This window comes from Oncorhynchus mykiss, chromosome 4 (assembly GCF_057628025.1).
Source record: "Oncorhynchus mykiss isolate SJ-2025 chromosome 4, ASM5762802v1, whole genome shotgun sequence".
Lineage (NCBI taxonomy): Eukaryota > Metazoa > Chordata > Actinopteri > Salmoniformes > Salmonidae > Oncorhynchus > Oncorhynchus mykiss.
Window position 1 is genome coordinate 2,510,806 of NC_143025.1, and position 24,803 is coordinate 2,535,608.

Consider the following 24,803-nt stretch of genomic DNA (forward strand, 5'->3'; position numbering starts at 1 on the left):
GTCATCTTGTCTGGGTCAGGAGTCTGTAAAATGGCATCTATCCCCTCGCAGTGGCACCTCGTCATCTTGTCTGGGTCAGGAGTCTGTAAAATGGCAGCTATCCACTCGCAGTGGCACCTCGTCATCTTGTCTGGGTCAGGAGTCTGTAAAATGGCAGCTATCCACTCGCAGTGGCACCTCGTCATCTTGTCTGGGTCAGGAGTCTGTAAAATGGCAGCTATCCACTGCAGTGGCACCTCGTCATCTCGTCTGGGTCAGGAGTCTGTAAAATGGCAGCTATCCACTGCAGTGGCACCTCGTCATCTCGTCTTGGTCAGGAGTCTGTAAAATGGCAGCTATCCACTGCAGTGGCACCTCGTCATCTCGTCTTGGTCAGGAGTCTGTAAAATGGCAGCTATCCACTGCAGTGGCACCTCGTCATCTTGTCTGGGTCAGGAGTCTGTAAAATGGCAGCTATCCACTGCAGTGGCACCTCGTCATCTTGTCTGGGTCAGGAGTCTGTAAAATGGCATCTATCCACTCGCAGTGGCACCTCATCATCTTGTCTGGGTCAGGAGTCTGTAAAATGGCAGCTATCCACTCGCAGTGGCACCTCATCATGTTGTCAGGAAATCCCAGGAAAAACTATAGGCTGCAAAGCGATAGGACATATATTTATACTAGGCCTAAATAGCACTGGTCAAGAGTCTGTAAGATGGAAGAGAAGCAGGCTTGATGTAGATCATTGCTGAATGTAAAACAGGACTACGGCATAGGCCAAATTAACACACGGGGAAAGTTGAGGAGAGAAAGTGCGTTTTGTGTCATCACTTTTGACCGCTTACGATAACATTGTTGCACCGATGCATTGGAAATAGTTGCACAGGACAGACAGAGAGATGAGCACAGTGGAACAAGAGGACCCAGAGGAATTGAAAACCATCAGAGAAATGAGAATCACTTGCACACCACATGAGCAACGAGGCAATGCCATGCTGTAAAAGATGTGCAGGCTAAACGGCGTTTGTTATTGAATTGCTACATTTAAATATGAGTTTCTATATTATTTTTCATCACATGTACATTGAAGTATTATTTGCAGGGAGGTAAAGAGGAAGTCCAATCCGTTACTGGACAGTTTTATCTCTTCATTCAAAGACTCAACCATGGACACTCTTACTGACAGTTGTGGCTGCTTTGCGTGATGTATTGTTGTCTCTACCTTCTTGCCCGTTGTGCTGTTGTCTGGACCCAATAATTGTCATGTTGTGTTGCTACTATGTTGTGTGGTCATGTTGTGCTGCTACCATGTTGTGTTGCTACCATGTTGTTGTCATGTTGTGTTGCTACCATGTTGTTGTCATGTTGTGTTGCTACCATGTTGTTGTCATGTTGTGTTGCTACCATGTTGTTGTCATGTTGTGTTGCTACCATGTTGTTGTCATGTTGTGTTGCTACCATGTTGTTGTCATGTTGTGTTGCTACCATGTTGTTGTCATGTTGTGTTGCTGCCATGTTGTTGTCATGTTGTGTTGCTACCATGTTGTTGTCATGTTGTGTTGCTACCATGTTGTTGTCATGTTGTGTTGCTGCCATGTTGTTGTCATGTTGTGTTGCTACCATGTTGTTGTCATGTTGTGTTGCTACCATGTTGTTGTCATGTTGTGTTGCTGCCATGTTGTTGTCATGTTGTGTTGCTACCATGTTGTTGTCATGTTGTGTTGCTGCCATGTTGTTGTCATGTTGTGTTGCTGCCATGTTGTTGTCATGTTGTGTTGCTGCCATGTTGTTGTCATGTTGTGTTGCTGCCATGTTGTTGTCATGTTGTGTTGCTACCATGCATTGTTGTGGTGTCTCTCTTGCCATGATGTGTGTTTTGTCCTCTCCCCGCAGGAGAGGCCTTTTGCCTTCTGGTAGGCCGTCATTGTAAAGAATCATTGGTTCTTAACTGACTTGCCTAGTTAAATAAAGGTTAAATAAAATCTAATAAAAATCCCTTTCGTTGTTAGACTGTGCCCATAGCATTTTGTTTGTGAAAAATGAGGTGGATTGTAAGTGTTCTTAGGTTAAATTTGTGTAGTTCAGTCCTTGCGCTGTTGTTGTCTATTGATGTTCTGTATCATGTTTCGTGTTCTGTGTTCTGTGTTCTATGTTCTGTGTTCTGTGTTCTGTATCATGTTTGATGTTCTGTATCATGTTTCATGTTTCGTGTTCTGTGTTCTGTGTTTTGTGTGGAATCCCAGGAAGAGTAGCTGCTGCTTCAACAACAGCTAATGGGGGATCCTAATAAAATATTAAATAGCATAATGCTTATCTATACAATCCTCTCAGATCTCTGGGCCCATGTCCACAAAACCTTTCAGAGTAGAAGTGCTGATATAGGATACATGTTTTCCTTTTGATCATAACGAATACAATTACATAAACAAGGAGGACCTGATCCTAGATCAGCACTCTGAGACACTTCAGATCTCAGGTCTGCACTCATTCATCTCCTGTGTGTCATTACAGGTTATACTGATAACAATCTGAGTAGCCGGGCCAACTAGCTGGCTTATTGAGAGTTAACCCTCAGCCTGTGGGCCAGACAGCAGACCTGCTGTATTGAGAGTTAACCCTCAGCCTGTGGGCCAGACAGCAGACCTGACTTATTGAGAGTTAACCCTCAGCCTGTGGGCCAGACAGCAGACCTGACTTATTGAGAGTTAACCCTCAGCCTATGGGCCAGACAACAGAGCTGACTTATTGAGAGTTAACCCTCAGCCTGTGGGCCAGACAGCAAACCTGACTTATTGAGAGTTAACCCTCAGCCTGTGGGCCAGACAGCAGACCTGCTGTATTGAGAGTTAACCCTCAGCCTGTGGGCCAGACAGCAGACCTGACGTATTGAGAGTTAACCCTCAGCCTGTGGGCCAGACAGCAGACCTGACGTATTGAGAGTTAACCCTCAGCCTGTGGGCCAGACAGCAGACCTGCTGTATTGAGCGTTAACCCTCAGCCTGTGGGCCAGACAGCAGACCTGCTGTATTGAGAGTTAACCCTCAGCCTGTGGGCCAGACAGCAGACCTGCTGTATTGAGAGTTAACCCTCAGCCTGTGGGCCAGACAGCAGACCTGCTGTATTGAGAGTTAACCCTCAGCCTGTGGGCCAGACAGCAGACCTGACGTATTGAGAGTTAACCCTCAGCCTGTGGGCCAGACAGCAGACCTGACGTATTGAGAGTTAACCCTCAGCCCTGTTTTTGTCTTCCCTCAGCCTGTGGGCCAGACAGCAGACCTCCTATGGCTATCTTTGAACTGCTGGACTACATAGTTAATGAGGTGAGTAAAGACTGTTACAATCGGTGTTTGGGGTCAATTTGAGTTTAATAAGGCAGTCAATTCAGCAAGTAATTTGAATATAAAAAATGAAATCTACAATAAAATAAAAATTAAAAAAATAAACAATTTGCTTCTACTTTTCAGTTTATTCAAAAGTCATATAAATCCTGGTTACAATATCAGACTGTTTCTGCTGTAAGGTAGACCCTGCCTTCATTCCCATGCTGATTGGGATGGTGGTGTACTGAACTGTGAATGACTGCCTGCCTCCTGAAAGCCTGCATGTCCTGAGTGTAATTTCTTCAAGGCTGAATCATTTATATATCCTCTCCATCCATCTCCTCTGTGATGCAATTGGACCATCTTGTTGTTGTTGTTTCTCCAGCCTCCTCCTAAGCTGCCTGGTATTTTCGGCGTTGAATTTCAAGACTTTGTGAATAAATGGTAAGTAATTAAAACCAAAAGCGACTACTTAAAGCTGTTGAGTTAAAACACAGTGGACCTTGTTTGTTGTCGCAGCTCCGAAGGCAATGAATCCACGTCAGTTCAGACATCAGCATTCAACATTGACAACGCTGCCACCTAGTGGTATGAGTGTGTGGTAGCAATGGCACGGAGTCGCTGCTTTGAGTACACTCACAGACTATCCATTATATTGGCCAGATACTCTAGTGGCAGCTCTAACTATGAACAGAAAAGTCTTCGAAAATGGAAGGCAGTCGGGAAGAAGGACTATTCTAGACAATCAGAGGGCATATTGGCGTGTTAACAACAGGCACAACTCCCATTATAAAACGTATTTTTTTCTCTCCAAGTTTCCGGGGTGTCACGTGTCCTACTTATATCCGCATACTGGTAACAGCCTAATCATTACGAAACGTCTATTGATCCAATAAACTACACGCGGTATACCAGAGAGGGATAAACTGGGCCCAAAATCTGCCTTCTCCAGCAGGTTGCGTTTTTGGTTTGTTTTTCTTCACTCGCCAAGCGAGGAGTTTTTGTAAAGAGGTCAATGAAGGAATGTCGAATTTGGTTAACAAACAAATAAAATGGCTTATTGGATCAAATATACGTTTCATAATGCCTAGGTTGTTACGAGTGTACAAGTAGGACACGCGGCATACCGGCAACTTTGATTAAAACATTTTTAAAAACTATGGCAGCTTTCAAAACACTTCAAAGACAAACCCCTATCCCCTCAGCCCTCAAATGAAGTGGACACTTCTGACGACGTGTCATGACGTCTGACGAGTTGACGCTAGCAGGGCAACGGGCGCCGGAGGAAGGAGTGATTTTTAAATGGACCGCCCTCGCCCCGGAAATTCGTCACTCGTTTTCAGTCACCAGTAGCTTTATATGCGCTACAGTCAATTATGAGTGCATGTCTACTTATATTAACTATATAATTATTAATATACTAGCCTGCCTAGCTACTTCTGAAGAAGGAACATTTTGTATTTCAATTAGCAAAAGCTAACTAAACAAAAACATAATTACTTTTATGAGACGTGTTTGTTCGTTAGTTTGCGCAATTTCTAACTTATTTACATTTGCTTTTACTTACACTTGTATGTTGACTCCATATTGACGTTTTAGGTTTTGGCAGACTTTTCATCGCAAATTGAATTAGGGGGCGTTTCAGGCACCCTGAAGTCAACATTTTATTTAACCAAGAAAGTCAGTTAAGAACAAATTATTATTTACAGTGACAGCCTACCCCCAGCCAAACCTGGACGACGCTGGGCTAATTGTGCACCGCCCTATGGGATTCCCAATCACGGCCAGTTGTGATACAGCCTGGTTTCGAACCAGGTTGTGTGTAGCACTGAGATGCAGTGTCTTAGACCGCTGTGCCACTCGGGCTGTAGTTCAGTCAGGTTCTGGTTTGTACACTACACTCAGGCTGTAGTTATGTCAGGTTCTGGTTTGTACACTACACTCAGGCTGTAGTTATGTCAGGTTCTGGTTTGTACACTACACTCAGGCTGTAGTTATGTCAGGTTCTGGTTTGTACACTACACTCAGGCTGTAGTTCTGTCAGGTTCTGGTTTGTACACTACTCTCAGGCTGTAGTTATGTCAGGTTCTGGTTTGTACACTACACTCAGGCTGTAGTTCTGTCAGGTTCTGGTTTGTACACTACTCTCATGCTGTAGTTCTGTCAGGTTCTGGTTTGTACACTACACTCAGGCTGTAGTTCTGTCAGGTGAGTGCCATAGAGATAGTAGTGAAAACACTGATCAGTGTCAGCTGTGATTTCCCTCTCCCATAGAACTATTTCCCCTCTCCTATAGAACTATTTCCCCTCTCCTATATAACTATTTCCCCTCTCCTATATAACAATTTCCCCTCTCCTATATAACTATTTCCCCTCTCCTATAGAGTGCAAACTCTCTTCATCCAGGTTGCACTGCAGAAAATTCATTGAGGGTGCTGACAAGTGTGAAGATGCGTACCTTTGGCAGCTTTTGGCACAACTCCAACCCCATCACTAATTTTGCCGATGTAGTTGTAGGCCTGATCACCGACAACGATGAGACAGCCTATAGGGAGGTCAGAGACCTGGCCGTGTGGTGCCAAGACATCAACCTCTCCCTCAACGTGATGAAGACAAAGGAGATGATTGTGGACTACAGGAAAGGAGGACTGAGCACACCCCATTCTCATCGACGGGGCTGTAGTGGAGCAGGTTGAGAGCTTCAAGTTCCTTGGTGTCCACATCACCAACAAACTAACATGGTCCAAGCACACCAAGACAGTCGTGAAGAGGGCATGACAAAGAGGGCATGACAAAGATTTGGCATGGGTCCTCAGATCCTCAAAAGGTTTCACAGCTGCACCATCAAGAGCATCCTGACTGGTTGCATCACTGCCTGGTATGGCAACTGCTCAGCCTCCGACCGCAAGGCACTACAGGACCTCTATACCAGGCGGTGTCAGAGGAAGGCCCTAAACATTGTCAAAGACTCCAGCCACCCCAGTCATAGACTGTTCTCTCTGCTACCGCACGGCAAGCGGTACCGGAGCGCCAAGTCTAGTCTACTTCTACCCCCAAGCCATAAGACCCCCCCCCCCCCCCCCGCTCTTCTACGCTGCTGCTACTCTCTGTTATTATCTATCACTTTATTATCTATCACTTTATTAACTCCACCTACATGTACATACACTTGAAGTCAGAAGTTTACATAAACTTAGGTTGGAGTTAAAAACTTGTTTTTCAACAAATGTCCTGTTAGGACGTCTACTTTTGTGCATGACACAAGTCATTTTTCCAACAATTGTTTACAGACAGATTATTTCACTTATAATTCACTGTATCACAATTCCAGTGGGTCAGAAGTTTACATACATTAAGTTGACTGTGCCTTTAAACAGCTTGGAAAATTCCAGAAAATTATGTCATGGCTTTAGAAGCTTCTGATAGACTAATTGACATCATTTGAGTCAATTGGAGGTGTACCTGTGGATGTATTTTAAGGCCTACCTTCAAACTCAGTGCCTCTTTGCTTGACATAATGGGAAAATCAAAAGAAATCAGCCAAGACCTCAGGAAAAAAATTGTAGACCTCCACAAGTCTGGTTCATCCTTGGGAGCAATTTCCAAACGCCTGAAGGTACCACGTTCATCTGTACAAACAATAGTACGCAAGTATAAACACCATGGGACCACGCAGCCGTCATACCAAGGATTATGTAGTGGGACTTCTTCAAGGCCTTATTGAGGGACTTCGCTTGTCTGGCATTTTGACAATCAATCACACACAATGTTACTAATCCAGTCGGAGGGCTCTGGGACTGGGGCTAGGTGGCCGTCCCTCTCATGTTTGTCCACCATAACCACTGCGGCCACTGGGACATTTCTTAGGACACACTGCACCGGTGTGATACTGTTGTCAAACAGAGAGCTCAGTTTGTTGTTTTGGAAAGCCTGTTGTTTTGAAAGTGTTTTGAAAAGTTTCTTAGTAGCCAGCTACCTTTTTTGAGTTTGGATCCCGAGATACAGTTGGCATCATTTGCTGGGACTGCTACTCTATGTCCAGGGATCCTGCCTACCAAGGCCAGGTCTGAGTATTTTGGTTATTAGCCTAGCTGCTAGCTAGCGGCCTATCAAGCTAGCAGAGTTTTCTTGGGGGCTTGAATGCAGCCTATGACGTGGTTAGCCATTGTGGCCCTGACTGCGGATAGTCCCGGGTTTGTGGCTGTCTAGACCCCTGCTGTTTGTTGTTGTTGTTGTTGTTGTTGTTGTTGTTGTTGTTGTTGTTGTTGTTGTTGTTGCGACTTGCCCTGTCTGGAACTGTGAGGAGTAACAGCGTAACCTACGTTGAGTCTCTCTCATTGCTAGCTACCACGACAAAGACCAAAGCCAGCGGGAGTACCGTTGAGGACTTTGGTGTGTCCCAATCCCAGGTTGAGGATCTTTTAAAGGATCTTTTAAACAAACAAACATAGTTCTACAAGCAGTTGTTACAACAAGAAAATAGCTTCAAGTGTTTTGTCCAAATACTGGTGGATTCAACTAATAACAAAAAAAAAACGGACCTAAAGGACCTAAAGAACAGTTTGCCGTTCTCCCAGAGTCAGCTCGATGAGTTGAAACAGAATGGCAAGATGACAGCAATCTGTAAGTCATTGAGAGAGGACTTCAGTTTGTGTATGTGAATCCATGATAACAATGGCGGAAAAAATCGGATTATCTCGAGGGACAATCAAGGCGGAATAAAATGGTCGTGGACGGAATCGCAGAATCTCCATATGAGACCTGGACGGATTCTGAGGACAAAGTGAAGGAAAAGATCTCTGAGAAACTGAAGATGGACCACAGGAAGATTGAGGTGGAGCGCACCCACAGAACTGTAACACCCACCATCGGTCCAGGTGACAGGTCCAGGTGACAGGTCCACGTGACAGGTCCAGGCCGATTGTGGTCAAGTTATTGAGGTTAAATGACAAGGTAGCTGTTCTGGAAAGAGTCAAGAACTTGAGAGGAACGTACATCTTCCTCAACGAGGACTATCCTGAAGCTGTGCGCCAGAAGAGGAAAGAACTGATCCCAGCCATGAAAGCTGCCAGAGCGCGTGGGGACATTGCTTACATCTGCTATGACAGGTTAATTGTCCCCCCTCCCTCCCAGAAGCCTGGAAGGGATGAGAGAGCCAAGCCTATGGGTTCGTAGCCTGAACCCCCGCAGCACACACACACACACACACACACACACACACACACACACACACACACACACACACACCAACTGATTACTGGACTGCTAAATGTGTATTATTTTCTCTTGCTTTGTTTCCTCTTTCCATATTATGTCTCTGATAAGCTACCCAGGAAAGGGCTGAAAATAGCCCATATTAATATATCATGCCTTAGAAATAAGGTTCATGAAATCAATAACTTGCTGACATCAGATAACATTCACACATATTAGACATTTCTGAGACTAACATAGATAATTAATTTGATGATACATCAGTAGCAATACAAGGGTATAACATTCATACAAGAGACAGCAATGCTTATGGGGGAGGTGTTGCTGTATATATTCAGAGTCATATCCCTGTAATGTTTATAGGGGAGGTGTTGATGTATATATCCAGAGTCATATCCCTGTAATGTTTATAGGGGAGGTGTTGCTGTATATATTCAGTCATATCCCTGTAATGTTTATAGGGGAGGTGTTGCTGTATATATTCAGTCATATCCCTGTAATGTTTATAGGGGAGGTGTTGCTGTATATATTCAGTCATATCCCTGTAATGTTTATAGGGGAGGTGTTGATGTATATATCCAGAGTCATATCCCTGTAATGTTTATAGGGGAGGTGTTGCTGTATATATTCAGTCATATCCCTGTAATGTTTATAGGGGAGGTGTTGCTGTATATATCCAGAGTCATATCCCTGTAATGTTTATAGGGGAGGTGTTGCTGTATATATTCAGAGTCATATCCCTGTAATGTTTATAGGGGAGATGTTGCTGTATATATTCAGAGTCATATCCCTGTAATGTTTATAGGGGAGGTGTTGTTGTATATATTCAGTCATATCCCTGTAATGTTTATAGGGGAGGTGTTACTGTATATATTCAGAGTCATATCCCTGTAATGTTTATAGGGAGGTGTTGTATATATTCAGTCATATCCCTGTAATGTTTATAGGGGAGGTGTTGTATATATTCAGAGCCATATCCCTGTAATGTTTATAGGGGAGGTGTTGTATATATTCAGAGCCATATCCCTGTAATGTTTATAGGGGAGGTGTTGCTGTATATATTCAGAGCCATATCCCTGTAATGTTTATAGGGAGGTGTTGTATATATTCAGAGCCATATCCCTGTAATGCTTATAGGGGAGGTGTTGCTGTATATATTCAGAGTCATATCCCTGTAATGTTTATAGGGGAGGTGTTGCTGTATATATTCAGAGTCATATCCCTGTAATGTTTATAGGGGAGGTGTTGCTGTATATATTCAGTCATATCCCTGTAATGTTTATAGGGGAGGTGTTGCTGTATATATTCAGTCATATCCCTGTAATGTTTATAGGGGAGGTGTTGTGTATATATTCAGAGTCATATCCCTGTAATGTTTATAGGGGAGGTGTTGCTGTATATATTCAGAGTCATATCCCTGTAATGTTTATAGGGGAGATGTTGCTGTATATATTCAGAGTCATATCCCTGTAATGTTTATAGGGGAGGTGTTGTTGTATATATTCAGTCATATCCCTGTAATGTTTATAGGGGAGGTGTTGCTGTATATATTCAGTCATATCCCTGTAATGTTTATAGGGAGGTGTTGTATATATTCAGAGCCATATCCCTGTAATGTTTATAGGGGAGGTGTTGTTGTATATATTCAGAGCCATATCCCTGTAATGTTTATAGGGGAGGTGTTGCTGTATATATTCAGAGCCATATCCCTGTAATGTTTATAGGGGAGGTGTTGCTGTATATATTCAGAGCCATATCCCTGTAATGTTTATAGGGGAGGTGTTGCTGTATATATCCAGAGTCATATCCCTGTAATGTTTATAGGGGAGGTGTTGTATATATTCAGAGTCATATCCCTGGAATGCTTAGAGAAGATCTTATGTCAAATGTTACCCTGGGGCGCCAGGGTAGCCTAGTGGTTAGAGCGAAAGGTTGCAAGTTCAAATCCCCGAGCTGACAAGGTACAAATCTGTCGTTCTGCCCCTGAACAGGCTGTTCTGTTCAGGGGTTCTGGCACTTCATCTAAAGCCTTTTCTTTTGGGGTGTTGCTATAGACCACCAAGTGCTAACAGTCAGTATCTAAATAATATGTGTGAAATGCTTGATAGTGTATGTGATGTAAACAGAGAGGTCTACTTTCTTGAGGACCTGAATATTGAATGCTGGTTTTCATCAAGATGTTCACTCAAGAGGATTAATATGGATATACATTAATATGGATGCTACCATGGTTACGATTAGTCCTGAATGAATCGTGAATAATGATGAGTGAGAAAGTTATAGATGCACAAATATCATCCCCCCCCCTCCCACCCCAAAAAAGGCTAACCTCCCCTGTTATTGTAATGGTGAGAGGTTAGCATGTCTTGGGGATATGATATAAAATGCTAACCTCCCCTGTTATTGTAATGGTGAGAGGTTAGCATGTCTTGGGGGTGTGATATAAAATGCTAACCTCCCCTGTTATTGTAATTGTGAGAGGTTAGCATGTCTTAGGGGTACGATATAAAATGCTAATCTCCACTGTTATCGTAATGGTGAGAGGATAGCATGTCTTGGGGGTCTGATATAAAATGCTAACCTCCCCTGTTATTGTAATGGTGAGAGGTTAGCATGTCTTGGGTGTATGATATAACATGCTAACCTCCCCTGTTATTGTAATGGTGAGAGGTTAGCATGTCTTGGGGGTCTGATATAAAATGCTAACCTCCCCTGTTATTGTAATGGTGAGAGGTTAGCATGTCTTGGGGGTCTGATATAAAATGCTAACCTCCCCTGTTAATGTAATGGTGAGAGGTTAGCATGTCTTAGGGGTACGATATAAAATGCTAATCTCCACTGTTATCGTAATGGTGAGAGGATAGCATGTCTTGGAGGTATGATATAAAATGCTAACCTCCACTGTTATTGTAATGGTGACAGGTTAGCATGTCTTGATATAAAATGCTAACCTCCCCTGTTATTGTAATGGTGAGAGGTTAGCATGTCTTGAGGGGTATGATTATTTGTGCCTGTGTAACTTTTCTCATCATTATTCACGATTCATTCAGGACTATCCGTAATCATGGTAGCATCCACATTAATGTAGAAGTGTTTAGAAACATAAAAGTGACTCCAAAATGACAAGGATTGTGGGATTGATTCCCGCAGGGGCCAACCAAATAAAAATTATACCCACGCATGACAGAGTTGCTTTGGATAAAAGCTTCTGCTAAATGGAATGCATTATTATTATATAATCTACATACTTGTATTTGTTGACAGTTTGATCAAGAACCCAGCAGACAGGGCAGACCTGAAGCAGTTGATGGTGAGTGGATTTATTTAGTTCCTAATGTAAAAGCGCCTTGTTGCGCTTGTGATCCTTCTCTCTCTACTGAAAAACAGACTCTATACTGTGGTATTATGTATGTATTTAGGTTTAGGGTTATGTGTAAAGGGTTAGGGTTATGTATTGAGGGTTAGGGTTATGTATTTAGGGTTATGTATAAAGGGTTATGTATAAAGGGTTAGGGTTATGTATTTAGGGTTATGTATAAAGGGTTAGGGTTATGTATAAAGGGTTATGTATTTAGGGTTATGTATAAAGGGTTAGGGTTATGTATAAAGGGTTAGGGTTATGTATAAAGGGTTAGGGTTATGTATTTAGGGTTAGGGTTATGTATTTAGGGTTATGTATAAAGGGTTAGGGTTATGTATTTAGGGTTATGTATAAAGGGTTAGGGTTATGTATAAAGGGTTATGTATTTAGGGTTATGTATAAAGGGTTAGGGTTATGTATAAAGGGTTATGTATTTAGGGTTATGTATAAAGGGTTAGGGTTATGTATTTAGGGTTATGTATAAAGGGTTAGGGATATGTATAAAGGGTTAGGGTTATGTATTTAGGGTTATGTATAAAGGGTTAGGGTTATGTATTTAGGGTTATGTATAAAGGGTTAGGGTTATGTATAAAGGGTTAGGGTTATGTATTTAGGGTTATGTATAAAGGGTTAGGGTTATGTATTTAGGGTTATGTATAAAGGGTTAGGGATATGTATAAAGGGTTAGGGTTATGTATTTAGGGTTAGGGTTATGTATTTAGGGTTATGTATAAAGGGTTAGGGATAAAGGGTTAGGGTTATGTATAAAGGGTTATGTATTTAGGGTTATGTATAAAGGGTTAGGGTTATGTATAAAGGGTTAGGGTTATGTATTTAGGGTTAGGGTTATGTATTTAGGGTTATGTATAAAGGGTTAGGGATATGTATAAAGGGTTAGGGTTATGTATTTAGGGTTATGTATTTAGGGTTATGTATAAAGGGTTAGGGTTATGTATTTAGGGTTAGGGTTATGTATTTAGGGTTATGTATAAAGGGTTAGGGTTATGTATTTAGGGTTATGGTTATGTATTTAGGGTTATGTATAAAGGGTTAGGGTTATGTATTTAGGGTTAGGGTTATGTATAAAGGGTTACCATATGTTCTTACTGCTTGCATTTGTGTAATTTACAGCTCGTCTGTAAAATAGACCTTGGTGTCAGTAGGACTTCCTGGTTAAATAAAGACCCCTTGGTGTCAGGACTTCCTGGTTAATGTAATGAAAATCCAGTAATAGTAACCATGTCTCTCTTGACTGACATCTCTCTCCAGGTTCATCAATTCATCAAACAGTCGGAGGCAGAGGAGGTGGACTTTGCAGGCTGGCTGTGTAGCACCATTGGACTCAACCAGCCAGTCACCCCAACACACAGTGTGGGCATGTGACGGCCCTTCTATACACCTTGGTTACGTCCCAATTAGCTCTCCTTCCGACCAAAGTGTCCACTTGTTCACTTCCCTTTCAATGATTTGAAAGTGGTGGAAACTCCCACTAGCTCATGCTTCCACCAATCCAATTTTCTTGGGGAAGCAGCGAACAAGTGTACACTTAAGGAGATATTGGGACACACACCTGCTTAGCCAAACACTCATAGCCTGTATTCAAACAGAATTGCTTTGTTTCATCGGGGTGGTATTCACAATGAACCAAACAGGAAGTGACCAACCTGACTTTAAGAAATGTCTGCCACTTTAAACACCACCTCTAAATTGGGTTCTCCTCTATGACTAGGTAGGTCTGCTGTTTTAAGGACAGTATGTAGGTCTGCTGTTTTAATAAGGACTGTATGTAGGTCTGCTGTTTTAATAAGGACAGTATGTAGGTCTGCTGTTTTAATAAAGACAATATTTAAGCTTGGGAAACTGTCTGAGCAATCACTGCCCCCCCCCTAATAGAATATTATTGCTGTCTGCCACCTCCCCCACTGTCTCTAAATAGGGTTGTCCTTCCCCACTGTCTCTAAATAGGGTTCTCCTCTGACTATAAAAGGCCTGCCACCTAGGAGCAAGGAACAAAACACTGGATGTACAGGTACTGTATAGCCTACTTGCCAGACTATACAGGTACTGCATAGCCTACTTGCCAGACTAGACAGGTACTGTATAGCCTACTTGCCAGACTAGACAGGTACTGTATAGCCTACTTGCCAGACTAGACAGGTACTGTATAGCCTACTTGCCAGACTAGACAGGTACTGTATAGCCTACTTGCCAGACTAGACAGGTACTGTATAGCCTACTTGCCAGACTAGACAGGTACTGTATAGCCTACTTGCCAGACTAGACAGGTACTGTATAGCCTACTTGCCAGACTAGACAGGTACTGTATAGCCTACTTGCCAGACTAGACAGGTACTGTATAGCCTACTTGCCAGACTAGACAGGTACTGTATAGCCTACTTGCCAGACTATACAGGTACTGTATAGCCTACTTGCCAGACTAGACAGGTACTGTAAAGCCTACTTGCCAGACTATACAGGTACTGTATAGCCTACTTGCCAGACTATACAGGTACTGTATAGCCTACTTGCCAGACTAGACAGGTACTTTAAAGCCTACTTGCCAGACTAGACAGGTACTTTAAAGCCTACTTGCCAGACTAGACAGGTACTTTAAAGCCTACTTGCCAGACTAGACAGGTACTTTAAAGCCTACTTGCCAGACTAGACAGGTACTTTAAAGCCTACTTGCCAGACTAGACAGGTACTTTAAAGCCTACTTGCCAGACTAGACAGGTACTTTAAAGCCTACTTGCCAGACTAGACAGGTACTTTAAAGCCTACTTGCCAGACTAGACAGGTACTTTAAAGCCTACTTGCCAGACTAGACAGGTACTTTAAAGCCTACTTGCCAGACTAGACAGGTACTTTAAAGCCTACTTGCCAGACTAGACAGGTACTTTAAAGCCTACTTGCCAGACTAGACAGGTACTTTAAAGCCTACTTGCCAGACTAGACAGGTACTGTATAGCCTACTTGCCAGACTAGACAGGTACTGTATAGCCTACTTGCCAGACTAGACAGGTACTGTATAGCCTACTTGCCAGACTAGACAGGTACTGTATAGCCTACTTGCCAGACTAGACAGGTACTGTATAGCCTACTTGCCAGACTATACAGGTACTGTATAGCCTACTTGCCAGACTATACAGGTACTGTATAGCCTACTTGCCAGACTAGACAGGTACTGTAAAGCCTACTTGCCAGACTAGACAGGTACTGTAAAGCCTACTTGCCAGACTATACAGGTACTGTATAGCCTACTTGCCAGACTATACAGGTACTTTAAAGCCTACTTGCCAGACTAGACAGGTACTTTAAAGCCTACTTGCCAGACTAGACAGGTACTTTAAAGCCTACTTGCCAGACTAGACAGATACTTTAAAGCCTACTTGCCAGACTAGACAGGTACTGTATAGCCTACTTGCCAGACTAGACAGGTACTGTATAGCCTACTTGCCAGACTAGACAGGTACTGTATAGCCTACTTGCCAGACTAGACAGGTACTGTATAGCCTACTTGCCAGACTATACAGGTACTGTATAGCCTACTTGCCAGACTAGACAGGTACTGTAAAGCCTACTTGCCAGACTATACAGGTACTGTATAGCCTACTTGCCAGACTATACAGGTACTTTAAAGCCTACTTGCCAGACTAGACAGGTACTTTAAAGCCTACTTGCCAGACTAGACAGATACTTTAAAGCCTACTTGCCAGACTGTTTTAGGAAATATCCTACTACATCAAAAGGTGTCAAACTCATTCCATGGAGGACTGTCTATTCACTCCTCCCTTTTTTAAAATCTTAAATAGTGGCATTTGGAAAGTATTTAGACTTTGTCCACATTGTGTTACGTTACAGCCTTATTCTAAAATAGATTTAATCCCATTTTTTTTTGTGCGCCACCCTATGGGACTTCAAATCACGGTCGGGATGTGATGCAGCTTGGATTCAAACCAGGGACTGCAGTGACGCCTATTGCACCGAGATGCAGCGGTCTAAAATGACCCTAAGTCAAGGCAGCTACCGTCAATGATCCCAAGCACACAACCAAGACAATGCAGGAGTGGCTTTGGGACAAATCTTGGGACCCAGATTAAGCCTAGCCCTGGACAACAAATCATTCTCAGTGGAAAATTTCCATTGAAAGTGCATTTTAGTATCAGGACTAGGCTTAATTGGGTCTGGGAAACTGGCCCTTAATGTCCTTGAGTGGCCCAAGCCAAACCCTGGACTTGAACCCGATCGAAGATCTCTGGAAATAGCTGTGCGGAGAAGCTCCCCATCCAACCGGAGCGCTTGAGAGGACTTTATAATCGTTTGATGAAAAGGTTGCGGATTAGTTAGGAACGCCTGGTTGTCCAGAGTCTTAAATTGGACACATTTAAAATGACAACTAGAAGCAGCCTTCCTTCCTACCTTCCTTTGAGTGAGTTTAGACCCCCAGAGGTCACCATTCAGACCTGACAGCAGTTCCCCGATAAAAAAAAAAAAGTGGCATTTAAGTTGTGCGATTTGAAAAGCTATATAATTGTAAAGGCTGTTTACAGACTGGGACCCAGGCTAGCGGTTTACATCCATCCAGACTGGGACCATCCTCTGTAAAACGGTCTAAATGCTATGTGGTATAATAATATATAATAAACAGTACCTGAAATTGTTGCATCGTAGCTTTTAAAATTACTGACAAATGGTCGCACTCAAACGAATGAAGGGTCCCTGATCGGTTTGTGGCTTCATGTACATTCATTGTCACACCACACATGACAAATCCACGAGTCAAGAGCGGCAACCAGGCTGTATTCCTGATTAAAATGCATAAAAAAAGACAACTAGGACTTTTGTTTAGATTTTATTTGAAACCATCTGAACGCCACCGTCTGTTAGAAGAGCTGATTTATGCCTTGGTGGGGGCTGCCTTGGCGGGGGCTGCCTTGGCGGGGGCTGGCTTCTTGGCCGGCTTCTTCTTGGGTTTCAGCATCTTGGCCTTGATCTGTGTGTAGAGAGGGGGTTAATGTACACAGATGGTACTGATACGAATAGTTGAGTGCGCTACAATACGAGTCTTGGGTCCAGTTTCCCTATTATACAGGTCTTTCTATGCAACAAATAGCCATCGGCCATCTTGGGTCCAGTTTCCCTATTATACAGGTCTTTCTATGCAACAAATAGCCATCGGCCATCTTGGGTCCAGTTTCCCTATTATACAGGTCTTTCTATGCAACAAATAGCCATCGGCCATCTTGGGTCCAGTTTCCCTATTATACAGGTCTTTTCTATGCAACAAATAGCCATCGGCCATCTTGGGTCCAGTTTCCCTATTATACAGGTCTTTCTATGCAACAAATAGCCATCGGCCATCTTGGGTCCAGTTTCCCTATTATACAGGTCTTTTCTATGCAACAAATAGCCATCGGCCATCTTGGGTCCAGTTTCCCTATTATACAGGTCTTTCTATGCAACAAATAGCCATCGGCCATCTTGGGTCCAGTTTCCCTATTATACAGGTCTTTCTATGCAACAAATAGCCATCGGCCATCTTGGGTCCAGTTTCCCTATTATACAGGTCTTTCTATGCAACAAATAGCCATCGGCCATCTTGGGTCCAGTTTCCCTATTATACAGGTCTTTCTATGCAACAAATAGCCACCGGCCATCTTGGGTCCAGTTTCCCTATTATACAGGTCTTTCTATGCAACAAATAGCCACCGGCCATCTTGGGTCCAGTTTCCCTATTATACAGGTCTTTCTATGCAACAAATAGCCACCGGCCATCTTGGGTCCAGTTTCCCTATTATACAGGTCTTTCTATGCAACAAATAGCCACCGGCCATCTTGGGTCCAGTTTCCCTATTATACAGGTCTTTCTATGCAACAAATAGCCATCGGCCATCTTGGGTCCAGTTTCCCTATTATACAGGTCTTTCTATGCAACAAATAGCCATCGGCCATCTTGGGTCCAGTTTCCCTATTATACAGGTCTTTCTATGCAACAAATAGCCATCGGCCATCTTGGGTCCAGTTTCCCTATTATACAGGTCTTTCTATGCAACAAATAGCCATCGGCCATCTTGGGTCCAGTTTCCCTATTATACAGGTCTTTCTATGCAACAAATAGCCATCAGCCATCTTGGGTCCAGTTTCCCTATTATACAGGTCTTTCTATGCAACAAATAGCCATCGGCCATCTTGGGTCCAGTTTCCCTATTATACAGGTCTTTCTATGCAACAAATAGCCACCGGCCATCTTGGGTCCAGTTTCCCTATTATACAGGTCTTTCTATGCAACAAATAGCCATCGGCCATCTTGGGTCCAGTTTCCCTATTATACAGGTCTTTCTATGCAACAAATAGCCATCGGCCATCTTGGGTCCAGTTTCCCTATTATACAGGTCTTTTCTATGCAACAAATAGCCATCGGCCATCTTGGGTCCAGTTTCCCTATTATACAGGTCTTTCTATGCAACAAATAGCCATCGGCCATCTTGGGTCCAGTTTCCCTATTATACAGGTCTTTCTATGCAACAAATAGCCATCGGCCATCTTGGGTCCAGTTTCCCTATTATACAGGTCTTTCTATGCAACAAATAGCCATCGGCCATCTTGGGTCCAGTTTCCCTATTATACAGGTCTTTCTATGCAACAAATAGCCATCGGCCATCTTGGGTCCAGTTTCCCTATTATACAGGTCTTTCTATGCAACAAATAGCCATTGGCCATCTTGGGTCCAGTTTCCCTATTATACAGGTCTTTCTATGCAACAAATAGCCATCGGCCATCTTGGGTCCAGTTTCCCTATTATACAGGTCTTTCTATGCAACAAATAGCCACCGGCCATCTTGGGTCCAGTTTCCCTATTATACAGGTCTTTTCTATGTTACAGAGCGCCACGGTCGGCCATTTTGGTGTTTTACTCACAGCCGGGTCATGCAGCAGGATGGCTTGACGTCTGGCCGTCTTGGCGTAGGGGTTCAGCTTCATCATTATTCTCAGGTTCTTCAGGGGGTTCTTCTTCAGGACTCTGCGCCTGATCTTCTTGCTGTGAGGAGACACGAGAGACCGGGGTTAGTAGGAGGTGAAAATCTGTTGATATTTTGTGGTCGATGTGTTGAGAATAGGAGCATCCCAAGAGGCACAACATTCCCTAAATAGTGCACTACTTTAGATCCAAGGCAACTTGGCCGTGATCAAATGCAGTGCACTATGTTGGGAATGGGGGGGATGCAATCTGGTCGTGCTCAGGACTCCAATTAAAATCAGGATTCAGAAACACGGACCTGAAGTGGAACCTCATCATGGCTTCAATGTCACCGCGAAGCATAACGTACTACAATACCCACAATGCACTGTACAATATAAAGCAAACCGGGGAGGGGGGGGGGCTTACTTTGGTGCACGGAGTGCTTTCTGGATCTCCTCACTCTTCAGGATCCTGCTCAGATCTGTGTTGGTCATCTTGTGCATGGGCAGACTGGAGGAGACAGGACAGGGGTCAGACTACAACAGTACCTCTGTTAGGAAGCAGCATGTGGTTTAGCAACAGACCACTCGTTAAAAACTCAGAACTTCTGGTAGATATCAGGATTCAGAAACACGGACCGAAGTAGAAGCTCATCACCGTAGAAATTAAATAACTGTCACTGAAACTCTGGCTCACTACAACGCCAGATTACTAACGTCAACCGGTTTTTTCTTTAAACCGGCTGGGGCGCCGCGTAACGCCCGTTCTACTCACTTGTAGTCCACCTTGAGAGAGGCAGACTTGCGCCAGGTCCCGTAGAGCTGGTCCAGCTTGCGGAAGGCGGACTCGGTCCAGATACAGAACCGACCAACGTGACCTCCGGGGGCGAGCCTCAGCAGGTTCAGCTTGTTCACGTTCTGCAGGGTGATGCCTGGTAGAGGGATGGGAGGACAGGCACTTAGAGACATTAAAACATATAGCCTCAGCAGGTTCAGCTTGTTCACGTTCTGCAGGGTGATGCCTGGTAGAGGGATGGGAGGACAGGCACTTAGAGACATTAAAACATATAGCCTCAGCAGGTTCAGCTTGTTCACGTTCTGCAGGGTGATGCCTGGGTGAAAGAGCGGCAAATACACATGACACCAGACACGAATAAGTAAATAAACATTATATTAGAGAAATAGTTAGAACTATTGATGTTTGTATTGGTTTTGTTCCTACACAAAAACATAATATTAAACCATCATGACTGATATCAGGTTGGGCTCAGAACTTCTGATTTTCACGAACATGGACCTGAATGGGAATCAGAACTTCCATTGGCCCTAACCCCCCCCCCCCGGGTCCCCTCTAGCCAGTACATACCAGGGATGTTTCTGAAGGCCTTGGTGACACCTTGGTCCTGGTTGTAGATGATGCACGGTCCTTTGCGTTGGATACGCCTGCGATTCCTCATCTTACCTTTGCCAGCTCGCATGCGCTGTGACGCGTACACCTGCACGCACACACACAGAGAGGACGCACACACACTTAGCACCTTAAGTCAACAGAAGGAGACAACAGCTGTGCTTTTATCTCGCTAATATCAGTATTCATGCTCAGGACTTCCATTAAAAAAATCAGGATTCAGAAACACGGACCTGAAGTGGAACCTCATCACGGCTTCACGTCACTGAACACAGTACAACGTGTACGCAGGTCAGCGATGACCAGAGAGACAGTGTCAACACTAGCCATTTACAAACCTTCTTGATGTCGTTCCAGGCTTTGAGTTTCTTCAGCAGCAGCACGGCCTCTTTAGTCTTCTTGTAACCCTCCACTTTGTCGTCAACCACCAGGGGAACCTCTGGGATCTCCTCGATGCGGTGTCCTGGAGGAGGGAGAGGCTTCAGATTGTTGTACAGTTGCTTTATGTTCTAATTCTAAGTGTTATTTTGATCAGAATTGTATCCTCCTGTCGGTGTGAAGGTAATGACGTTCTATTGTCGCCAGCGCGTCAGTTGCTTGGCTAGCTAAATAGATTCAGACAAACTAAAAACCTGGCTAGCTAAATACGCCCCCCCCCCTGAGAAGATTCAGACAAACTAAAACCTGGCTAGCTAAATACAGCCCCCCGAGAAGATTCAGACAAACTAAAACCTGGCTAGCTAAATACACACACACCCCCCCCCCCCCCCCCCCGAGAAGATTCAGACAAACTCGAGCCGTATATGATAAGTGACATTTGACGTAACCAACGAAAGTAACAAATTCTAGTACCGAAACCGTTTTTTCCCGTGTTCTAATATTGAAAAGTAGTGCCGTTTCGGTGAGCACCGCGCAACACTAATGGCTACTAGTCCAGTATACACGTACAGCTTCTCTGGTAGAGGCACATTAAGACATCTTGCTCAGAATTATTATCTCGTCAACCCACCGTGCCAGCTACAAGACAGTCGGCAAACCGTCACTGCACACAGAGTCAGACGCAAATTACACCATCATCGCAAGTCTTATGGATCAACATTTTAAAAGCGTGTGATTGTCACAAGCACTAATTTGGATTTTATTTTGTTGGGGGGGTTTAAAAGGTACAAAGTATTATTTCATGCTGTATATTCCATGTACTATGGGATGCCACTCATTAAAAACGTGGATAAATACCAAGTATTCATAATTTATCAATCGTTAGTCACATAGTACTCCAGACAGCAGCTCGTATACAGCTAAAAAAAAAGCAATGGTTCCCCCACACGCTGAACTCATATCGCGTTTGCGCATCCGAGTGACTGTTCGATCCGATGATTCTCTGGGTCATTTCCCGTTTTAATGCGTTATCTGAGTTACTGGGCGTTCAAGCAGGTTGATATATCTGTCCAGTATGACGTAGCAGCGTGATCATGTCTCTCTCTCGCTACACTTGAGTTAATAGGAACATGACGTTTAGATCGGTAATACGTTTATCATAGATATCAGGCTACATAAATTGAAGGAAAAAATTATTCTCCAATGTTTAAGATTAAATTATATATATATATATATATATATATATATATATATATATATATATATATATATATATAGATATATATTAGGGACCATAACACTGATGAAAAAGAATAAAAAAATAAAAAAAACGAACTGTGCTGCATGAAAGGATGACAGGAGGCGTACCTTTGGACATGACGAGAGCGGGCAGGGCGGAGGCGGCCAGAGCGGAGCAGATGGCGTAACGCTTCTGGGTGGTGTTGATCCTGCGGTGCCAGCGGCGCCACGTCTTGGTGGGCGCGAACATGCGACCTCCACGACACATCTACAGTCACAGGGGAGGGTCAAGGAAATGCAACGAGCTAAACGGACGAAGAGACATGGCTTCTTCAAAGTACTTGATTACTGGACACGTTTAACCAGTAATGACTGTTTTTCGTTCGGGGAAACAGGCCCTAAAATGTTTTTTGCGAGTATCTTGCTCAGACTCAAGGTTCGTCAGCCACTTGTGCCAGTATATGACATCAGGCATAACGTCACTGATCACAGTGTAGGACGCAAATTACACCATCACTGCAAGCCTCGGGAGTGTCTATATAACTACCATCTACATGGGCTGCGTTCATTAGGCAACACAAATGGATGAAAATACAAACAATTAGGTGCCACTCGTATTTGTACAATAAGACTTAAGAAGTCGATTGCAAAAACGTTTTGTTGAGATGAGCCCTAATGAACACAGACATTAGAGACATGGTGAACAATATAAAGGAAAACATATCGTACATTTATTTAAAAATATATTAAAAAAAAAATCTGTATTTGGGATGAAAATATCATGTTATTGAACATGTGCTTTTTGAAACAGCGAAGTGTCATGGTACAGGTCTTTAGAGGTTGTACACAAGAAAATGTGTCCTCCTGAAATGTTGATTACTTTTTTCGGGGGCGACTTAATTAAGTGCTTACCTCTCCCTCCTTTCTACACGCGGAATACAGAGAAAAGCTGGATAGTGGAACCCACTTGAGTGCCACCAAATCCAATTTAACATTGCAGATAAAGTTCAGAATTAACCATTTCATGTGTACAAAATCTAAAGACCTGCGTCACTATAGTTTCAGTTTGTAAAAGGCTGTATTTTAGAGTAAAGGTTCAGTTTTAAACAAGCTCCCATAATGCAGCAGGAGGACGAGGAAGTCTATTGGACAGTTCTATAACATGCCATTTGAGTCCAAAATATAAAAAGTAAACGTATCCTTGTAGGGCTAAACTGTCCGAGAGGATACATTGCCGAAGGCTCCCTGGCCGGAGCGGTGGGTTCCACCTCCCCTCACACGGGGGATACGGGCCACAGCTCTGCCTGTACCCCAGGACTCAGCACTGGTCTGGTGACCTGGAACACACAAACATTACAACCATTAGATATATATCCCGAATAAAAAATATATAATGTAACAATGAGTTTGTTCATATAAAAGACATCCGTCAATTTTAAAAAAATATATGAATTAGGCCCTAATCTATGGATTTCACAGGCCTGGGAAAACAGATCTGCACCTGTTGTTTATGATCCATTAAAAATAAAGTTAGGCATGGATCAGAAAACCAGTCAGTATCTGGTGTGACGATTAGTCACCTCACGCAGAACATGAGAAATAAGTTATGAGTATGGCAACATTCATCCTTTTTTTTTTCAGACCATGAAACCAACAGTTCCCATGTGTTGACATATATTTTGTCCAGTTGTACAGGTGAAAGCCCTTCAGAACTTCTAGTATAATCAGGTTTCAGAAACACGGACCGAAGTTAAAACTCATCACCAAAGCTTTTCACCTGTACCCAAAGAAATTGCTTATTTGATTGAATAAATGTTCAAACGATCACTCACCTGCCAGTCCGCTGACCGCATAAGGCTGACGACTGTTCTTGCGCATGTTGGTGTGCACGAAGTTGACAATGTCGGGGCGGATGGGAGCCTTGAACACCGCAGGCATGACAACATTTTTGCCTGAGCTTTCTCCTTTCTCGGAGTAGATCGAGATTAAAGGCCGGGCACAAGCCTGTGGGAGAACACGGTCAAAATCAGATGCATGTTACGCAAAATTCTTACAATGTACCTAATCGCATGTAGCGTGTCGGATGATTAACGTTAGCTAGCTGCAAGTAGTTTAATGGTCATCTTGCTCAGACTCAGTTGTCGTCATTCACTTGCGCCAGCATATGACAATAGGCATTTGTCGACTGATCGCAAAGTAGGACGCAAATTACACCATCATAGCAAGTACATGTAAAATAACACGTATTTTTTTCTCTCTCTCAGTCCCGCTAGCCACCATGCTAGTAGCTAGGTACCACGCTAACCAGAAAATGTGTGATCTTTGGATTAATTATCTGTAGCTGACTAGCTTACGCAAATGTGTACGTGATCTATAGTTTACCAAGTACATATTAAAAGCAGTTGCGTGAAGAAATGTGTACTGGTTTACGAACTTCGTCTATTTTATCAAATACGGCCTGTGGTTGAAAGGAAAAGCACACGTGTGACTTGGCTTAGAACATTGCAGACAAAATGGCTCCTCGTATCAACTTCCTTCAGATTCTCCGTAAAATGTGTTAAATTGTATTGCCTAAACAAACATATTGGCGAGAGAAGTCTTTCTTTTTTTGCAATTTCGATTGATTGCTAATGTTAAATAGTATTTGCTGATACAAAAAGCTAGGATTCTCACCATTTTTATGTTTTAGTCTCGGCTCGCCGACGAACCACGCTCCTTACTCAATGGCGGCCACAGTAGAAAAGGAAGTTGGTAATGCAACTCACAGGACATATGCTTCCGACAAAGAAAACGTCACACTTCCGACAAAAACTGAAACGTTCAATGAATTAAATACTACACAGAGGCATGTTTTTCGATTCTAAATCGATATACGTATTCTTTCATCTTATAAACATTTTAATATATCGAACTTGAAATACTATATAACGGCGAAAACTATTTT

General features: G+C 43.2%; 2 protein-coding genes and 7 non-coding genes across 10 annotated transcripts in view; 1 reads left to right on the forward strand and 8 right to left on the reverse strand.

Moving 5' to 3' along the window:
• The window catches only part of map2k1 (mitogen-activated protein kinase kinase 1), a 53,448-nt gene extending 39,714 nt beyond the window's left edge, over positions 1-13,734 (forward strand). For both annotated transcript variants that reach the window (XM_036968829.2, XM_090230829.1), the window contains 4 exons: positions 3,235-3,299; positions 3,685-3,743; positions 11,778-11,823; positions 13,144-13,734. In XM_036968829.2, coding sequence (XP_036824724.2) covers positions 3,235-3,299; positions 3,685-3,743; positions 11,778-11,823; positions 13,144-13,257 — 284 coding nt within the window. In that variant the 3' untranslated portion in view covers positions 13,258-13,734. The remainder of the gene's footprint in view (positions 1-3,234; positions 3,300-3,684; positions 3,744-11,777; positions 11,824-13,143) is intronic.
• A 2,979-nt stretch (positions 13,735-16,713) lies between these two features.
• On the reverse strand, positions 16,714-24,603 carry rpl4 (ribosomal protein L4). Its single transcript, XM_090230830.1, has 10 exons — positions 24,533-24,603; positions 23,692-23,863; positions 23,090-23,196; positions 21,989-22,127; positions 20,581-20,705; positions 20,201-20,330; positions 19,610-19,766; positions 19,262-19,345; positions 18,793-18,913; positions 16,714-16,867 (listed from the first exon to the last, which is right to left on the reverse strand). The coding sequence occupies exons 1-10, from the start codon at positions 24,533-24,535 to the stop codon at positions 16,772-16,774; spliced, it is 1,134 nt and encodes a 377-aa protein (XP_090086956.1). The 5' UTR covers positions 24,536-24,603; the 3' UTR covers positions 16,714-16,771.
• Positions 19,109-19,176, reverse strand: LOC118945907 (small nucleolar RNA SNORD18). Its single transcript, XR_005041060.1, has one exon. It is a non-coding gene; the product is annotated as a small nucleolar RNA SNORD18 (small nucleolar RNA).
• On the reverse strand, positions 19,430-19,497 carry LOC118945908 (small nucleolar RNA SNORD18). The gene has a single exon (XR_005041061.1). It is a non-coding gene; the product is annotated as a small nucleolar RNA SNORD18 (small nucleolar RNA).
• On the reverse strand, positions 20,430-20,500 carry LOC118945905 (small nucleolar RNA SNORD18). The gene has a single exon (XR_005041058.2). It is a non-coding gene; the product is annotated as a small nucleolar RNA SNORD18 (small nucleolar RNA).
• LOC118945910 (small nucleolar RNA SNORD16) lies at positions 21,223-21,323 on the reverse strand. Its single transcript, XR_005041063.2, has one exon. It is a non-coding gene; the product is annotated as a small nucleolar RNA SNORD16 (small nucleolar RNA).
• LOC118945911 (small nucleolar RNA SNORD16) lies at positions 22,282-22,380 on the reverse strand. The gene has a single exon (XR_005041064.1). It is a non-coding gene; the product is annotated as a small nucleolar RNA SNORD16 (small nucleolar RNA).
• On the reverse strand, positions 23,562-23,628 carry LOC118945906 (small nucleolar RNA SNORD18). Its single transcript, XR_005041059.1, has one exon. It is a non-coding gene; the product is annotated as a small nucleolar RNA SNORD18 (small nucleolar RNA).
• Positions 23,985-24,083, reverse strand: LOC118945909 (small nucleolar RNA SNORD16). Its single transcript, XR_005041062.1, has one exon. It is a non-coding gene; the product is annotated as a small nucleolar RNA SNORD16 (small nucleolar RNA).
• Positions 24,604-24,803: the final 200 nt, after the last annotated feature.

Coding starts and splice junctions, on each gene's coding strand:
- rpl4 (XM_090230830.1), bottom strand. Junction 19,767..20,200: donor GGCCTTCAGAAACATCCCTG/GTATGTACTGGC, acceptor TCCCTCTACCAG/GCATCACCCTGCAGAACGTG. Junction 18,914..19,261: donor AAAGCACTCCGTGCACCAAA/GTAAGCCCCCCC, acceptor GTCTCCTCACAG/CAAGAAGATCAGGCGCAGAG.